This window comes from Talpa europaea (genome assembly GCF_964194135.1).
Source record: "Talpa europaea genome assembly, chromosome: 3".
In the NCBI taxonomy this organism is placed as follows: Eukaryota; Metazoa; Chordata; class Mammalia; order Eulipotyphla; family Talpidae; genus Talpa; species Talpa europaea.
The window spans coordinates 102,439,673-102,456,394 of NC_140069.1; the positions used below are offsets into that span (position 1 = coordinate 102,439,673).

Genomic DNA, 16,722 nt, shown 5'->3' on the forward strand with positions numbered 1-16,722 from the left:
ACACAAATTATTTTAAGAAGTATTCTCAACATTGATAATTTTAAAAAAATGAGTTTCTGGTTAGACTCGCTATCTACTTGATTAAGCCCAATGAACAGATAAGTCCATTTAATTAGAACACTTACTTCTAATCATTGCAGTAAATATGAATGTATTATTGTTCTGAATATTAATGTTCCGAATCAGCTTGCCATGTCCACCCACCAGTGGGCACTGCGCCCTGAGTATCTTTGCATATTAGCTTCAGCTGGAACATTTTCTGCCAGGAATTCTCGTAAGCCAGACTTTGTCTCATTTTGCGTAGTTGGTACTCACACACATCTGGAAGGCTGGAATGAGGGACACCTCCTCGGGAGCTCAGAGAGGAAGAGGAGCAGGGAAGCGTGCGGGGCTCTGGGAGTGAGAGCTGAGGGCCAGAGCAGGAAGTGATGCCGAAGCACAAATCTCTGAAGACCTTGCTCTGCTTACAGTTTTGGGCCCGGCTCTGGGGGGGTAGAGGGGGGTGGAATAGTTAAAATTGCTGACTGAATTAAATCTGTGGGTTTTCTCTGTCTAGTCTCCTGGGGCCAACTCTACATCAATAGTGTTCGGGTTTTATAATTTGCAAGGTGCCACCGGATATCCCCACTGGCATCTACTAAATGGCAATGTTTAGGTCTCTTTGTTTTGGTCACTTTGCAGAGCAGTCTGCTGATGGTGAGTTCTTGGGTAGACCCCACAGGGGGTAGCAGACCAGCCGGCACATGAGTCTTCAGGGTGTCAAGGCCGGGGGTGTTTGGAAAGACATTGAGTAGAAGGGTAGGATGGGAGGTGGAGATCCAGAAGGCTGCCGTGGGGCATGTCAGGTCACAGCCCAGGGTGAGCACTGGTTGGCTGCTCAGTATTGCTCACAAGCCCTCTCCTTGCTTCTTCTCTCTAAAGGTTCTAAAGGAACCAACAAAGAAGGTGGAGGCCCTGCAAATTCCCGAGGTGGGAGCACGCCCCCAGCCCTGGGGGATCTGTTTGCCGGTGGCTTTCCTGTGCTGCGACCAGCTGGCCAGAGGGATGCAGCAGGTAAGGAAGCATTTAGACTGGCTGCCTTGTGAGCCTCTTAACTTTAGAACCAACTGTGTGATCCTCACATGCCAGTAGGACATGTTCTTAGTGAACAATCATGTAGTAGAGAATCACGTATTTAAGAGCCTGACTACTGGGGAGTTCCGAAACACAAAATTGTTCTCATGGGGTCTTTTAAGTCATCATTCTATTTAAGTCATTCTTTTGTATTGATAGTAACCTAAGAATGATTTGCCATAGCAAGTAGTGTCTAGCAGTGGTCTATTCACAGCTCAAACTGCAAAGTATAGACAGAGGCATAAATCATAATAGTAGATTTTAGTGATATCACACACTGGCAATGTGTGGATTGTAATTGTTCTCAGCCATCATATCAGGTAGGTACAGCCGTGTAACCAAACACCCTAAGACATAGGAGGTTCAGATAACATTTATTTAGCTTATAATTCTCTGGGTTGGCAGTTTAAGGTAATCTGATCTGGACTTCCTCTAGTACCCACAGGGTGGTAGGTGGCATTGCTGATGCTATCTTTCTCAAATCTCTGGGGCCTCAGCTGGGGCAACTGACTTGACAGAGCCATAGGGTCCCTCAAAATCTAGCAGATTCTTCAGGTTTTTTCTCATGGCAGTGGCAGGGTTCCGGCAGAGAGGACAGAAGTATATAAAGTCTCTTGAGACTTAATCTTAGAATTGGCAATTATTACTTCCTCCCACATCCTTCTGTCCAAAACAAGTCACGAGGCCAATCCAGAAACAAGGTTGGGAACAGATTTCACCTCTGGTGCAGTATGGAATCAGGAATAAGTAGATAATCGAGGCTATTTTTGCAACTCTACCACAGTCACTTGTGTTTTAGTAGGTGCTAGATATTTTGAAAGCATTGCATTAAAATTAGGCAAATATATATTTATTGTTTGCTGGAAAGTGTTATTCCTATTACTATGCTCTTTAGCCAGCAAGCTGAATAAACTCCAGAAATTTCATTACCCCAGAGAATATCAACCCCCAAACATTCCAGTTATAGAATCTTCTACCATGGGATTTTGCTGCCCTTCTCAATGGTTTCTTTGATTGTGACATTATGGGATACATTTTCTGCTGTTACCTACTGATAAAGTCCAGTAAAGATAGGGGTTCTAGAATGCATTGAGATCTAGCTTCCACCTTCTCAGAGGCCATTGTCATGTCCTTGTTTTTTTTCCTGAAGTTTTGTCAGGAAAGACAATGCTGAGTTCTTTCTTAATAATGAGAGCTGGTATTTGTTCAGCTCCTTCTTCAGAATTCCTTAGTGGTATCAAAGAAACATCCTTTGAGATATAAAACTTCCACTAGCTTCTTTTCACAGAAATAAGGATAAGAGAGATAATCTTCAGTCAGGTTTTAATGACAACTAGCTAAAGTTAGTCATCAGTATTCTTACTGGTCTCCAGTAGGACAATGTCAGATGTTTGTGAAGACAAGAATTGGTCCCTTTAGAGGGGATCAGATTCCATGTGGAAGTGACTAATAAGGGCTGTCACAGGATAGAAACTCAACACGGGAGTAAGACCACAGCTCCCCTCTTGCAGAGCTCTCCCATCCACCCCCTTGTTATTTATTTATTTATTTTTAAAGATTTATTTATTTATACAAGCACTGGGTGCAGTCAGAAGTGTGGGAGGGTGAGAGAATTCACCAGAGCCAGAGCAGAGAGCAGAACAGGCAGACTGACGAAGTACACTGCTGAGGGGAGCAGCGGGCGGCAGGAGAGGTCTGTGTGCCATGTGAGACCCTCGCCGGCGGCCGGGGATCGAACTGACACTGCAGAGGCTGCAGGCAGCATCGCAGCCCAGCGCTTAACCGCTGCGCCACCAGGGGAGGCCCCCCCTTGTTATTTAGAGAAAGGACGCCTGCTGGCTCACACCCTCCGTTCTGGCCATGCTGCTGTCCTTGTTCTTACACCCATCAGGCAAGTGGTAGCCATAGGGCCTTTACTGACTGCTCCCTTGGCCTAAACACTCTTCCCTCAGGTGTCCACCTGGCTCCCTCTCTCCTATCCCTCAGGTCCCTGCTCAAGTAGCACCTGGTGAACCTATCAGTGAGGATTTACTCATCACCCCACACAAAATATAAGTTCCACTCCTTACTCCATATCCCCTCTACCTCCATTTAGCATTTTTGCCATCTGGCATATTACATACTTATTGTCTGTCATTACATACTGTCATTACATACTTATTGTCAGTTTATTGTCTATCCACTTCATCCAAATATCAGCTCCATGAAAGCAGGAACTGTGTCTTGTCCACTGCCTTAAAAATACCTGTCACATAGTAGATGCTAAGTTAACATCTATGAGTAGAAGGTGTTTATGGGCAATATGGTTGCTTGAGCCATTTAGCACAGAAAGCACTAGCTCTGTTGCTCACAATACTTTTAGGGGCCCATGAAAAAGTTTAAATTTCTTTTAAGTTCAGGGGAAAAACCCATGCATTTTTAGAGTCAAAGAATATATTTGTCCTTATACAAAGGCACTCATAAAATTTATTTTTAAATGATTTTTTAAGGAGGAAGAAGCCCACAAAAGCCAAAGTGCCCTGGGTCTTTAAAAAAAAGAAAGAAAGAAAGAAAGATATAATGAGGCTTTGGTGCAGAGGTCCAAAGTGATGATCCTTAACATAATATGCCAGTTATTAGAAAATGTATGAGGAAACTGCCATGCAATTCATGGTCCTTTAGAAACATAAACAGATGGAGGGAAGAAGAGACATTTTAGGTGTTGATAACCCGTAGGCCCTAGAGTGGATTCCTTTCACATCAGCAATCCTCCTTGATAACCTGAGCTGGCCTCTCTCCACCCACTTCATGGCTTCCTTTTTCTTCTAGTTGAATTTCTAGCCTTAGCACTTGTGTTATGAAGGAAAGCCTCCTCCCTTTCTTCCTTCCCAGGGCACTCACTCTGGGCTTTCTGTGCCTGCCTGTTGGCCTGCCTGCATTCACACCACCAGCTCCTCTGTCTGTGGGTCCCGCCTTTAACACGTGCTGCCAGCTCTCTGCTTCATCTCCTATTGGGCATGACCATAAGTCGTATGAGGTCTCCTGCCATCCATGCCCCTGTGCTCATATATTATGATCAAAATGGGTTTGCCCATTTCTCCTTCAGTTGGTGGTTAGCAAGCAGAGCCTTCTTTAATGGAGTCGCTTTAAGGGTTTTGAATCTGCATACATGGTTTATCCCCAGTTAGGATTATAAAGTTAGGATTGGTGATTCACTGTCAATTTCTGTCTCTTTAAAGTACATGTAGTAACTGGGCATATAGGTAGGCCTCTCCTTGTTTAGGGAGCTGCCTGGGTACCCCATCTTCATCTGTGTGCACTATGGGGATATGTGCGAAGACATGTAGGCAAGAGTCCCTGAGCCTGACCTAAATATCCCGTAAAATATCTAATGTTGGAGTTGCAGGTGGTAGATCCTGCCACTGGAAAGGCAGGTGGAGGCCTTCCAGTCCTGCTCATGTTCAGCCAGCTGCTTTGGCAGCGGCTGTTTTTGACACCCATGGGGATCAGGTGAGCAGGGAGGTGTGTATAGAATTATCTTCTAGAACCACCTCAAAGACAATCATCGACAGAAGAACAGCACCACCCCTGCCCTGCCTTGAGAATAGACAGTCCTAGCTGAGACTTTAAGGAGTCATGTGATCTGAGTGACTGACATCAGAGCAAGAGGAGGGTCACCCACTTGGACAGTCAGATGCCACAGTCCTGCCTATTCACTTTCAGCCCTAGTTTCCTCTCTGCCCCCCCCCCCCACTGCTTGCTTTGAATGGCCTTGCTTTGGGCATCAAGTACTTTAGGGTACAGTTTAGCACCTGGTTGGGTAGACACTCTGCAGACTCAGCACTCAGAAAGCTCAGAACCTCTAACAGATGCTGCAGTTCATGAGCTGGGCTTGTCTTGGAGGAGGATAGTATGGTTAATGCTGCAGGGACCTTGGGGCTGGTCCAGTGAGCCCTCTCATGTGATGGCCCGAGACTTCTCAGTGGACATACATCCCGACATGCAGTTTACTGGCACCAACTTAAGAGCCTGGGATGGTTGTTGCTTCCCACAGGGCTTTTCCTTTCTCTATGGCTGACTAAATCAGAACTATCTTCCTTCCAGGTGGCAAGACAGGGCAGGCCCCTGGCTCCCGAGCACCTTCTCCCCGGCTTCCCATCAAAGCCATCGGCGGCCCGCTCAATGCCCCTGCATCTCCCAGACTAGGCAATGCCCCCGAAGTGGCACATGGCGCCGGCAGGACAATCCCTCCTCGCCCCAGCATGCCTGCTCCACCACCTCCCACCCCACCCCCACCGCCCCCACCCTTACCCCCAACCCTGCCCTCGCCATCCCCGCTAAAAACTCCCCTGGTGTCCCCATCTGGCCCACCGACCAAAGGGACTCCCCCAGTGGTCGCACCACCTCTCCCCAGTGTACCTCCCCCACCTCCTCCTCCACCACCACCACCTCCCTCAACCCCAGCCCCACCACCCCCAACCTCTCTTCTCAGTGACAAGGCAGCGAAACCCCAGCTAGCCCCCTTGCACCTGCCACCCATCCCACCTCCACTCCCCCTTCTGCCACCTTGTGGGTATCCGGGGCTCAACTCAGATTCTGCCAGCCCTAACCAAGATGTCCGGGAGCCTCCCGTCCCACCGCCTCCACCACCCCCACCACCTCCTCTCCCCCTTTATGCCTCATGCACTCCAAGATCCTCTGTGGCTATGTCCCCGTTGTCAGGCTCTAACAACATCAATGAAGCCCCACCCCCACTACCCCCCAAGTCCCCCAACTTCCAGGTCCAGCCATTGAAGCCCAGTGGGCCGGCACCGCCTGCACCCCCTGGATCTCAGGTGTTCCTGCAGAAGAAGCGTCCTGGCAGAGGCCCAGGTAAGCTCTGCCTTTGTGGCCCAGGTTGTCAATATCACAGGGTCATTTGACTGCTGCCTGCAGTTATGGGGGTGCTAGGGACACCATCAGCGACCTGCTGCTATGAGCCACTTGAGAACATCTTGGATTATCTCAAGCCTTGGATTTTGTTTTAGAACAGACCTAGTTGATACCCATTCTGGAACTTTGTTTGTATGGGACTTTATGTTGGAAGACAGAAAACCAAGGATAAAGGAGGATAGAAAATGTATCCAAGAGCATGCAAACCATAAGCCAGGACTTCTGGCCTTGATCACTTTGCCTTTACTAGCTGTATGACCCTAGGCAATCATTTAGCTTCTCTGTGCTTCCTTTTCCTCAGCTGTAAATTGCAGTAGCAGTTGTTCTGCCCTCGGGCACTCATTGGACTAGCCTGGCAACAGTGAGCTTTAGAGACAGCTATGTATTCTTACTATCATAGTGTGGACTCTATAGATCCCCTACTTCATCCAGATGTTGGAGACTCTGGATGCTGTTTGTTTCCAGAAATGTGTCTCCTGTTTAATTTTTGCCAATGTTGTTCCAGTCTAGCTCTCAGTCACTGGGCCTCAGTAGCTTGGATTAGCATTCTGCCTTATTTTTGGCACGTTCTCAAGCTGACTCAAGAAGACTGAGAGTCCATATTTTGAGCCAAATATTAAAAATGATTCCTTTACCTATCCAGCAGAGGTGATTTGGGATTGAGTATTTATTCCCTGTGACACTGATTTCTGTGTAGTGGTGAGCCTTCTTTCGCCTTCAATGCCCTTCTAAATGGAAAGTACAATCTCACACACACACACACACATTCATTCATGAATGCAAACACACTCAAATATGTACGCACATTAACACCCACATCTATATACATACCCAAACACACACACACACACACACACACACACACTTACTCCTTGGTGTTTCAGAAACACTTTCAATACAGAAAGGTTCTTAAATGTGTTTCCTTGAATAAAAATAATACGAGCTCATTGCTGAGCAAATAGGAGAATTGGCATAGAAATCACCCATAATAATGTCACCCAGAAATAAAGAGTGCCATACTTGGACATGTTGCTTTTCATTTTTACCCCCAGAATGTTGCTACAGGTTTACATGTTTAATACTATTTTGTATATACTATTTTTTGTTTTTTTTTTTTTACTTACTATAATAGTAAAATTGATTTTATCAAATCTTAAAATATGTTTTAGGCAAATTATATATTGATAGTTTTGCATATATTTTATAAGCAGCTTATTATACACTATAGTTACATATCTCTAGTGTTAGATATTTATTTCTTTTGAACTTATTACAAATAATATTTACAAATAACATTTTATAAACTATGTTCAGTCTATTTCTTTAGATATATATTTTTTAAAGATAGGTTCCTTAGAGGAAATTCCTAGTTCAAAGGGCAAGAATATTTTAAAGGCACTTGGTCACAAGAAATAAGGTTTAACTCATTCTCTTTTCAGCTGTGTGGTCACCATGTGGACCAGCCCTAGCACTAGTGAGCCTCTTCTGGCTCGTGATTCTTAAGTATTCGTGGTGAAATGTCCATGCACCCGGGCTCAGCATGGTTATTTCCTTTCCTCTTCCTTGTCAAGTGGCAGAACCGCTCTTCATTTAGAGGAGGGGTCAGCAGCCCCCTGAGCTCCTTGAATCTGCTGCTAGGAGCAGGTAAATCCCCAGTGAGCCTTGGTAGGGAGGAACAGGAGACCAGAAGGCACAGAAAGGAGGCTGGGAAAGGAGAAGGGAAGATGGCAGGAGCTGCAGGGAGTGGGGAGCTCCAATGGTAGGGGTGATAGAGAAGTAGCTGGCTGCCTCACCTGCCCCCCAGCAGTAAACTCAAGGCCAGGAACCAAGGCTTGCTTGTCTGGCCTCTATCATTGTGTCTTTGCACATGTATCTTTGTTTTTCCATATATAAAATGAGAGTAATTTCTGCTTCAGGCCAACTGTGGGGGGAAGGAGCAAATGGTTGTAACTGTGAACATCTTAACACGATAATAGAGGTGCAATTGTCATCATTTAAGAAGGGGGTATAGAGTAGGATGCCTGCATTGATGTGCCAAAACAGTGGGTTATGAATTGCCAAATGAGTCATACAAAACAATATTGGCAAAGGACAGCATGAGCCTCCCACAGAGGTCACCAGGGAAGGATTGATAAAACAGGTGGGCTTTGAATTGGGCCCATTGTGTCGGGAACATTAAGAATGACTGAAGGAGAAAAGAGAGAGCTGCAACACAGGGGTAGCAGTGTGAGCAGAAACATGGGGGCAGGAGCAAGCCCTCGGCAGGCTGCTCACCTGCCCTCCCTCCGAGCCTCCCTCCAGATGGCTCCGCCCTCTCTTAGGGCCCTGCTGCCATTCTGCTTTTTGGGGCTGATGATGTGGTTGCCATCATCATTAATATTATTACAGCTGCTCACATTTATTGAGCCATTTAAGTTCCTGCCACCTGACTTAAATCAACTCATTAAGCCTTCTCAGCAGCCCTAGGAGGTGTGCATATTATTATTATTCCCATTTTACAGATGAGGAAACTGAAGCACAAAGAGCTAGTGCTGTTATCCCAGCAAGAGAGCTGGATTCCATGCCAAGCAGGTTGGCTCCAGAGACTGGCTGCCCATTCACTTCCTGTGTCATATTATATGCAAAGATCTCATCAACTCCCCTCTCACAGAAGGGAGTGTCCCCATTCCTGTGCCTGAATACACTATCATCTTCTCTGTAAGGCACCAGTGGGGGCAAGCTAAATCCTCCCCCAGCACCTCCTGCGAGATCACCCACCACAGAGCTTTCAAGCAAGAGCCAGCAGGCCCCCGCCTGGACCCCAACACAGCAGCTGGGAGGTCAGCTTCGAAATGGAAGCCTGAACATCATGGGTAAGTAGTAAGCGGGGCCCACCGATTTGGTGCTGGCTGCCGGCAAAGAAGTGGTTTTCCCTGGCCTCTGAGGGGTTTGCCAGCCCCATAATGCTGTCATTGCCTGCGCAGAACAACTACAGTTTGGGTTAAATAGGGTTCCTCCCAAGACTTTCTGGAGGGTTCTAGAACCTAGACTCCAATCTTCTGATTGAGATTAGAGAAAGGGAAGAAAGACAGCATTTAGACAGTGTGGGCTAAATGGTTGTCAGGCTTTTCTGCCCTCCCACCATTAGGATTGATGATGGATCTGCGGTCCTGCATGCATGCCTGATGGCGGGCACCTGGAGTAGGGTGTGGGCATGCGTAAGTGGGTCTGAGGATGGGCTTATAGGGGCGGCATCACGGGGACACCAGCAGAGCCAAAGAGCAGAGCCATGAGAAGGAGAACAGTTTGAGAGCAGCACCATCAGAGAAGCAGAGACCACGATAACAGTGGAGAGCCCAGGAAGAATGAAGATTTACCAGGGGCCGGCACCCCTGCCTGCCGTGTACCTGGTAAATCCCAATTAAAGCCTGAAAAAGCCACTGAGGGCTCCAGGACTCCTCCTTCATCTGTCTGCTCGATCATAGAAAACCTTCTCTGTGCCTGTCCTGCCATTACAGACTGGATGTGTATGTGTCTGTCTGTCTCCGTGGAGAAACCCATGGACAAGCATGAAGCACTAGAGTGACAAGGTGAAAGGACGATGGACGGCCCACCAGCCAGGGGAACAGGGCAAAAATATGGAGATAGGAAGGAAAGTCACTTGGGGTCAGATGTGACCACAAAATCTTTGGATTCCTCCACGTGCTGAGCTACTAGCCCAGATCCCAAAGCAGGGAATCAGTTCATGAGAGGGTCACAATACCTCTCTCCACTTGGCGTCTGGCACTCAAGGTAGAATCTGTTTTGAGGAGCCCAGGTCCCCAGCTGGATACAGCCATGCTCTTCAGCCAAGCTGAGGACTCCTGTTCTGCCCACTCCTCCCAGTAAAACCCTCTCCAGGAGCTGGGGGGGATAAGGAGGGGGAGCTTTAGGCCATGGGACTTTGCTGGCTCTTTGTTGCTGCCAGGTGGCTTCCTGAGTCTGGAGTCTGGATGCCCCGTGACACTCCTGCTACCTTGAGGAGCTTCCTTAGAATGTTAGTTGACATGAGCTGGGGAGGATCTGTTGATTCCCTTTCCTGATAGGCCTTGTCCCAGCTGCACAGTACAAATTGAGAGGTGGATGGGAGTCTTAGGGAGAACAGCCCTGCCATTCAAACCCTTGCGGTTGCCAGCAAATAGAAAACAGTGTATTCAGCTGGAGCAACCTGTGTGCTCCTGGAAGTTATCAAAACTTCGGTCATTACTGTAACCAGATTAACTTTGCCATTTCCCTTGTGTGCAGATGACTTTGAGTCTAAATTCACCTTCCATTCTGTGGAAGACTTTCCTCCTCCCGATGAATATAAACCATGCCAGAAGATTTACCCCAGCAAGATCCCCAGAAGTAAGTATCACTTTGGTAAGACCCTGGGTTTTCCCTGAGTCTCTGGAATGTATGCTCAGGGTGCACTGACTGCATAGTTTGTCTAAAGAATGGTGTCATGATTTCACTGTATTCCTGCAAGGATGCAGTACTGTTCATATTTCTAGAAGTTGCAGAACATTTATTTATCCCAATTCAATCCAAGGGTTCATTTATAGGATTTTTATCAAACACCAGGGTTAATTATTTGGCATAAAACAAAATTTGGATGCCTGAATTTACCACTCATATCTCTGCTCCCTGGAGCTTTTTACAAGGGAGCCAAACACCCCAAGATAAGAAAAATGGAATTCAAGAGCCTTGCATTAATATGTAGGGAAGAAGCTGAACACACCCCCCCCCCCCCCCCCCCCCCCCCCCGCCTAATTCAGAACTGCTGCAGTATGTGAAAGAGAGAATACCTTAGGTAAGTGGTTCTTGACCTTGGCTATACAATGGAATGTCCTAGAGCTTTAAAGCCCAAAGGTCAGGCTGCACCTAAAGCAACAAAATCAGAATATCCAGTTGGGACCCAGGTGTCAGTACTTTTGAAAATTGCCTGGTAATTCCAATGTTCAGCCAAGGTTAAGAACCTCACATTAGTGGGAATGCCCCACCTCTTGATTGCATTGTGCAGCTAGGCTCCAGGAGAAGCCTCATGTCAGCTTACCTATTTAGTCCTAAGAGTGGAAGAGGAAGAGAGGGCTGGCCTGCTCCTTCAAGTCCAAAGGGCAGAGAGCCAAGTACCTCAGGAACACAGAAAGCAAAGCAAAGTGAGGTGGGCTCTTGGCTGCACAGCGATGCTGTCTGTTAGTTGACATGAGTCAGTTCTTAGCCAGTACTGAGCCAGTCTGACTGGGGAGGAGCTGCTAACAGGTAGCAGAGTAATAGGGATTGAAGGTCAGATATGGTTCCCCACCCTACAACCTGAGTAAGGTCCCAATCCCAGATGTCTGTGGACCAGTATGGAAAATCACCAGGGCACAGGGTTAGCCGTAGACCAAGAACTGGGCTTTTTGACCCTCTCCTTTCAGGATCTTGTGACGACGTCTCTGCTCAGGTCACAGGCCTCCGGGAATCCGCCTGGGCAGATCGTTTTCTGCTGGACTGTGGGGTTGCACCTTTAGAGCGAGGTGACCTTGTATGCTTTTTTAATAATATGTAAATATTACTTATTTGAATTGGAGGGCAATCAGGCCCACCACCAAAACCTGTACAGTAAGTAAACTTGCCGGACATCCTTGCACGTGCTGGCACGGCTCTAGGTTCTGTGCGTGCCTCACCAAAGTCTTTTAACACAACAAATTTACACAGGGGAAAAGTGGTCCAGAGAGGCCAAGTAACTTACCCAAGGTCTCACAAGAAGACACAGGAAGAGCCAGGAATTTGTAATTCAGATGTGTCTAGACCAGACCCAACACTGCTCCCACTCACCATGTGAGCCCTGAGGAATGTGATTAGATCTAGGTTGAGACAGAAAACTGGTGGCTTGAGTAGAGAAGGTAGAGACCAAGTCAAGAAGGAAGCAGGGTGGATGGGAGTGAGAATGTCCAAGGTTTGGGGATCCAGGCCATGAGAGGAACAAGGGAAGTCGAGGAGCAGAGGATTCCCCAAGTCTCTTCCTTGGGCGTGGTTCCTTGATGTAGAGCCAAGAAGGAGCAAGAGGAGCAAGAGGGGACTGTTTTCAGGAGGTGGTGGTTTATCTATCAGTCATGGTAAGAGAGGCACCTGGAGGACTGCATGGAGGAGATGTCCTGGGGCAGATGGAACAGCAAGTATACAAGTCTGGGACTGAGATACAAGGTCAGGAGTGGCAACTGGATTTGCTAGTTATTATTTTGGAGATGGAACTAAAGACCAGAGAAGGGCCAATTGGGGCGAGTGACAGAACACTGTCCACTGTGCTCAGGAATCTAAAAACTATTAGTGAACAGGGTCAGCTGGGTACCTCCCAACACCCAGGACCCTGGAGGCATTTAGCAAATTGACCCTTGTGACAGATAGACAGCTTGGGGGGATTAAGGAATTCCTTGTGCTGTACTCTCACCATTATATATCAAGAAAATATTGCCTATTTTTCTTTTATTCCCTTCAGCTTATTTGTGGTGTTGAGATACACAGTTAACGCAGGCTCGTTTCCTTCCCAAAGCCTGGGCTTGCTAACTGGCCACTCTCATGCCAAAAACACCACTGCAACACGTGAAATGTCCACCTGCCCCCTGGGGCTTTTCAAATTGGTGACCCCACCCTGAGCCAAAGGGGTGGGCAAATGTTTACTCTCAAGGGCCGGAGAGGATGGATTTGAAACTGCAGGCCATATGGTATCTGTCACAACTACTCAGTTCTGCTGTTTTAACATGAAAGCAGCCATAAATAACACATCACCAAATGGGCAGGCTGTCTTCCAGTAAAACTTTATTTACAATAGCAGGTGCTGGCTGGATTTGGCCATTCAAAAAGAGCCAATTCTTAAAAACCTCTTTCTGTTACATTTCTTTCTCAGATTGTGCTACAGAGTCCTTCAGGCTTCAGACCCAGTAAATTCTACTCTCTGGCTAGCTGTGTTTTGAATCCCGGTGCCCAGTCTCATTCCTGCGATAAGGAAACCTCTCTATCCGGCTCCCCAGCTGATTGCTCTAAGCAGTTTCTGCTGCGTGCCCCTCCTCTTGGAAAAATGCCTAAATACCTCCTCAGTGCCTCCACCAAGAAATAATCCCTGATGCTTGTGAAGGAGTAAAAGAAAAAAAAAATTATTAATGAACAGACATCCTACAGACCAGGAAGGGCATTGGCAGTTTCAAAATGAAGACAGGGTTTTGATTGCTGTGGCATCAGTGAATATAAAATACCTCAGTAACCTCCTGTACAATTAAATTAGCATGTTCCCTGTTAGCCATCCCTGGTAGCCTGAGTGGAGAACCTTGTTAATTATATTAGTGATTCTCACAGGGTTATGCCTGTCAGGTTACATATCTACTTACAGTTTCCCCTGCTCATGGTTGACCTGGCTGGGTTCAAGGTCTGGACACACTGCTGGTTCTGTCAGGTGACAGTGTCCTCACGCCCTGTGCTAGCAGTTCTGTCTCTCTCTCCCTTCTCTTGTTTTCTCTCTCCTTCCATGTACGCAGATACCCTAATGTGTTACTCTCCTATTTGCCTTGTCTCTACACTGCAGGTATTAACCATTTTCTTTCTTTGGTAGGATGATTTTATCTAGTTCTTAAAATGTTTTTAAAGGCATCACGTTCCTCAATAAGTGAAACATAGAATTACTATATGACCCGTAAATTCCACTCTTGGGGGTATACCCCAAAGAATTGATAACAGGCACTCAAATGAAAACTCACCCATTTTCACAGTGCTCTATTCATAATGGCTGAAAGGTGGAAACAATCCAAATGTCCATTAGCAGGTGAATGGACAAACAGCATGTGGTGTATCCGTACAATGGAATATTACTCAGCCATAGAAAGTAATGAAGTATTGAGGCGTGCTGCAGCTGGCATGAACCCTGAAAACATTGTGCTGAGAGACACAGAAGGCTACATATTCCATGATTCCGTGTACATGAACTATCCAGAACAGGTCAAGCCAGAGAGACAGAATATAGACTTAACAGTGGCCAAAGGCTGGGGTAAGAACAGGAGTGACTGCTGTGGATACAGGTTTCCTTTTTGGGGTGATGAAATGTTATGGAACTAGACAGTGATAATGGTTCCCCAACATTGTGAATGCACTAAATGTCATCAGTGCTAATTTTTATGATATGTGCATTTGCCACAATAAAAAGGAAGTTTTTAAAACCCCTATCTGTAGGAATCTTTGGAGAGAATGCAGGGGTCACAAATACTTTTTAGCATCCTGATGCCAGAAAGAATGAAGTCATTATCATATTGTCAGATACTTATTTGGGCCCTTAGTCACTGAAGAGATTTAGATAAAGGAGTCCCCTGACATCCCTTCAGATATTTGCATTTTGGTGGAAGAAAGTAGGAGAGACAGAAACCCAGCAAAACCATCCTTATCATCTTAGTTCAGTGGGAAATTGGCTGGTTAGAACTTTGATTGTGCTTATATCCCAACTCATCTTTTTTTTTTTTTTTTGTGGTTAAAAGAATACATGACATGAATTTATCATCTTAACCATTTTTAAGTCTGCAGCTCAGTAGTGCTAAGTAGATTCACATTGTGATGCAATCAATCTTGAAAATACTTTTCCCCTTGCAAAATTAACACTACATTCACACAACAATAACTCTCTCCCCTCACCCAGCCCCTGGCCACCACCATTCTGTTTCCTATGAGTTTCACTGTTCTTGGTACCTCATGTAAGTGGAATCACATACAATTTGACTTTTTGAACTTAATGGTGCATTTCACTAAGTTCATCTATGTTGTAGCATTTTCCTTCTTTTTTTAAGTATGAATATTTATTATATCTGTATATCACATCTAATAATCTGTCCATCAGTGGACACTTGGGTTGCTTCAACCTTCTGGCAATTGTGAGTACTGCTGCTGTGAGCATGAGTTCATAGCAAGTATCTCTTTGAGACCCTCTTTTCAGTTATTTTATGTCTATACCCAGAAGTAGAATGGCTGGATCACATAGTAACATTATATTTTTAATGTCTAAGTAACCATACAGTTTTCCAGTTCTACCATTTCCATTCCCATCAACCATGCACAGGGGTTCTAGTTTCCCTACATCCTTGCCAAAACTTATTATTTTATGAGTTGTTGTGTTTTTTTTTAAGTTAGCTTTTTTTAAATTTTATTTTTATATTCCCCATACAATTGCAACCCCCTTATTTTGAACCCAAGCCCTCCTTTCCCCCCCCACCCCCCATAGAGTGTCTCTGGTTCATAGTTGTTTGTTGATTTTGATATTTTCTTTCTTATAGTTATTCATTTTCCTGGTCCCTTATTTAAGTTTTCTAGATTCCTGCTATGAGTGAGACCATCCGGTATTTTTCTTTTTCTTTCTGGCTTATTTCGCTGAGCATGATCCCTTCCAGCGCTACCCATGTTGCTGCAAATTGCATGTGTTTATCTTTTTTGAATGCTGAGTAATATTCCATGGTGTATATGTACCACATCTTCTTGATCCAGTCATCTATTTTTGGGCATTTGGGCTGTTTCCAAAGCTTAGCTATTGTAAACAGTGCTGCTATAAACATAGGGGTGCAGGTACTCTTTGGAATTGATGTTTCTGTGTCCTTTGGGTAAATACCTAGGAGTGGAATTGCTGGATCATATGGAAGCTCTATGTTTAGTAGGTCCAGAAATCTCCACACAGCCCTCCATAGTGGTTGGACCAGTTTGCACTCCCACCAACAGTGCAGGAGAGTTCCTTTTTCTCCACATCCTCGCCAACATTTGTTGTTGCTAGTTTTTTTAATATGTGCCATTCTCACTGGTGTAAGATGGTATCTCATGGTAGTTTTGATTTGCATTTCCCTGATGACAAGTGATGTTGAACATTTTTTCATATGCCTGTTGGCCATTTGCATTTCCTCTTCAGAGAAGTTTCTTTTTAGCTCTTCTGCCCATTTTTTGACTGGATTATTTTCTTTGTTTTTGTTGAGTCTCATCAGCTCTTTGTAGATTTTTGTCATCAGTCTTTTATCATTAGTGTTGTGTGCAAAAATGTTCTCCCAGTCGGTAGGGTTTCTCTTTGTTTTTGTTATTGTGTCTTTTGCTGTGCAGAAGCTCTTTAATTTAATGTAGTCCCAGCTGTTTATCTTTGCCTTTACTATCACTGCTTTGGGTGATATGTCTGTAAAGATGTCTTTGATGTGCATATCATGTAGTGTTTCACCTATATTTCCTTCTATGTATTTTATGGTTTCAGGTCTTATGTCTAGTTCTTTAATTCATTTTGTGTTCATTTTTGTGCATAGTGTAAGGTAGTGGTCACGCTTCATTCTTTTGCATGTAGAGACCCAGTTTTCCCAGCACCATTTATTGAACAAACTTTCTTTGCTCCAATGTATATTCTTTGCTCCTTTGTCAAAGATTAGTTGACCATAAATACGTGGGTTTATTTCTGGATTTTTCTATTCGGTTCCATTGATCTGTGTGTCTGTTCCTGTTCCAATACCATGCAGTTTTGATGATTATGGCTTTGTAGTATAGTTTGAAGTCTGGGCGTGTGATGCCTCCATTCCCTTCTTTTTTTTTTTCAGGAGAGCTTTGGCTATTCAGGGTTTTTGGTGATTCCATATGAATTTCATCAATAATTGTTCTATTTCTTTGAAGAATGATATTGAAATTTTTATTGGAATAGCATTGAGTCTGTATATTGCTTTTGGT

The 16,722-nt window shown here is 45.3% G+C and overlaps 1 protein-coding gene across 1 annotated transcript in view; it reads left to right on the forward strand.

Annotated features, from left to right (window-relative positions):
- Positions 1-16,722, forward strand: part of WIPF3 (WAS/WASL interacting protein family member 3) — a gene marked incomplete at both ends in the record, with an annotated part of 64,310 nt that overhangs the window by 39,879 nt on the left and 7,709 nt on the right. Inside the window, 4 exons of the mRNA XM_084230599.1 lie at positions 922-1,053; positions 5,197-5,964; positions 8,727-8,876; positions 10,288-10,389. Coding sequence (XP_084086725.1) covers positions 922-1,053; positions 5,197-5,964; positions 8,727-8,876; positions 10,288-10,389 — 1,152 coding nt within the window. The remainder of the gene's footprint in view (positions 1-921; positions 1,054-5,196; positions 5,965-8,726; positions 8,877-10,287; positions 10,390-16,722) is intronic.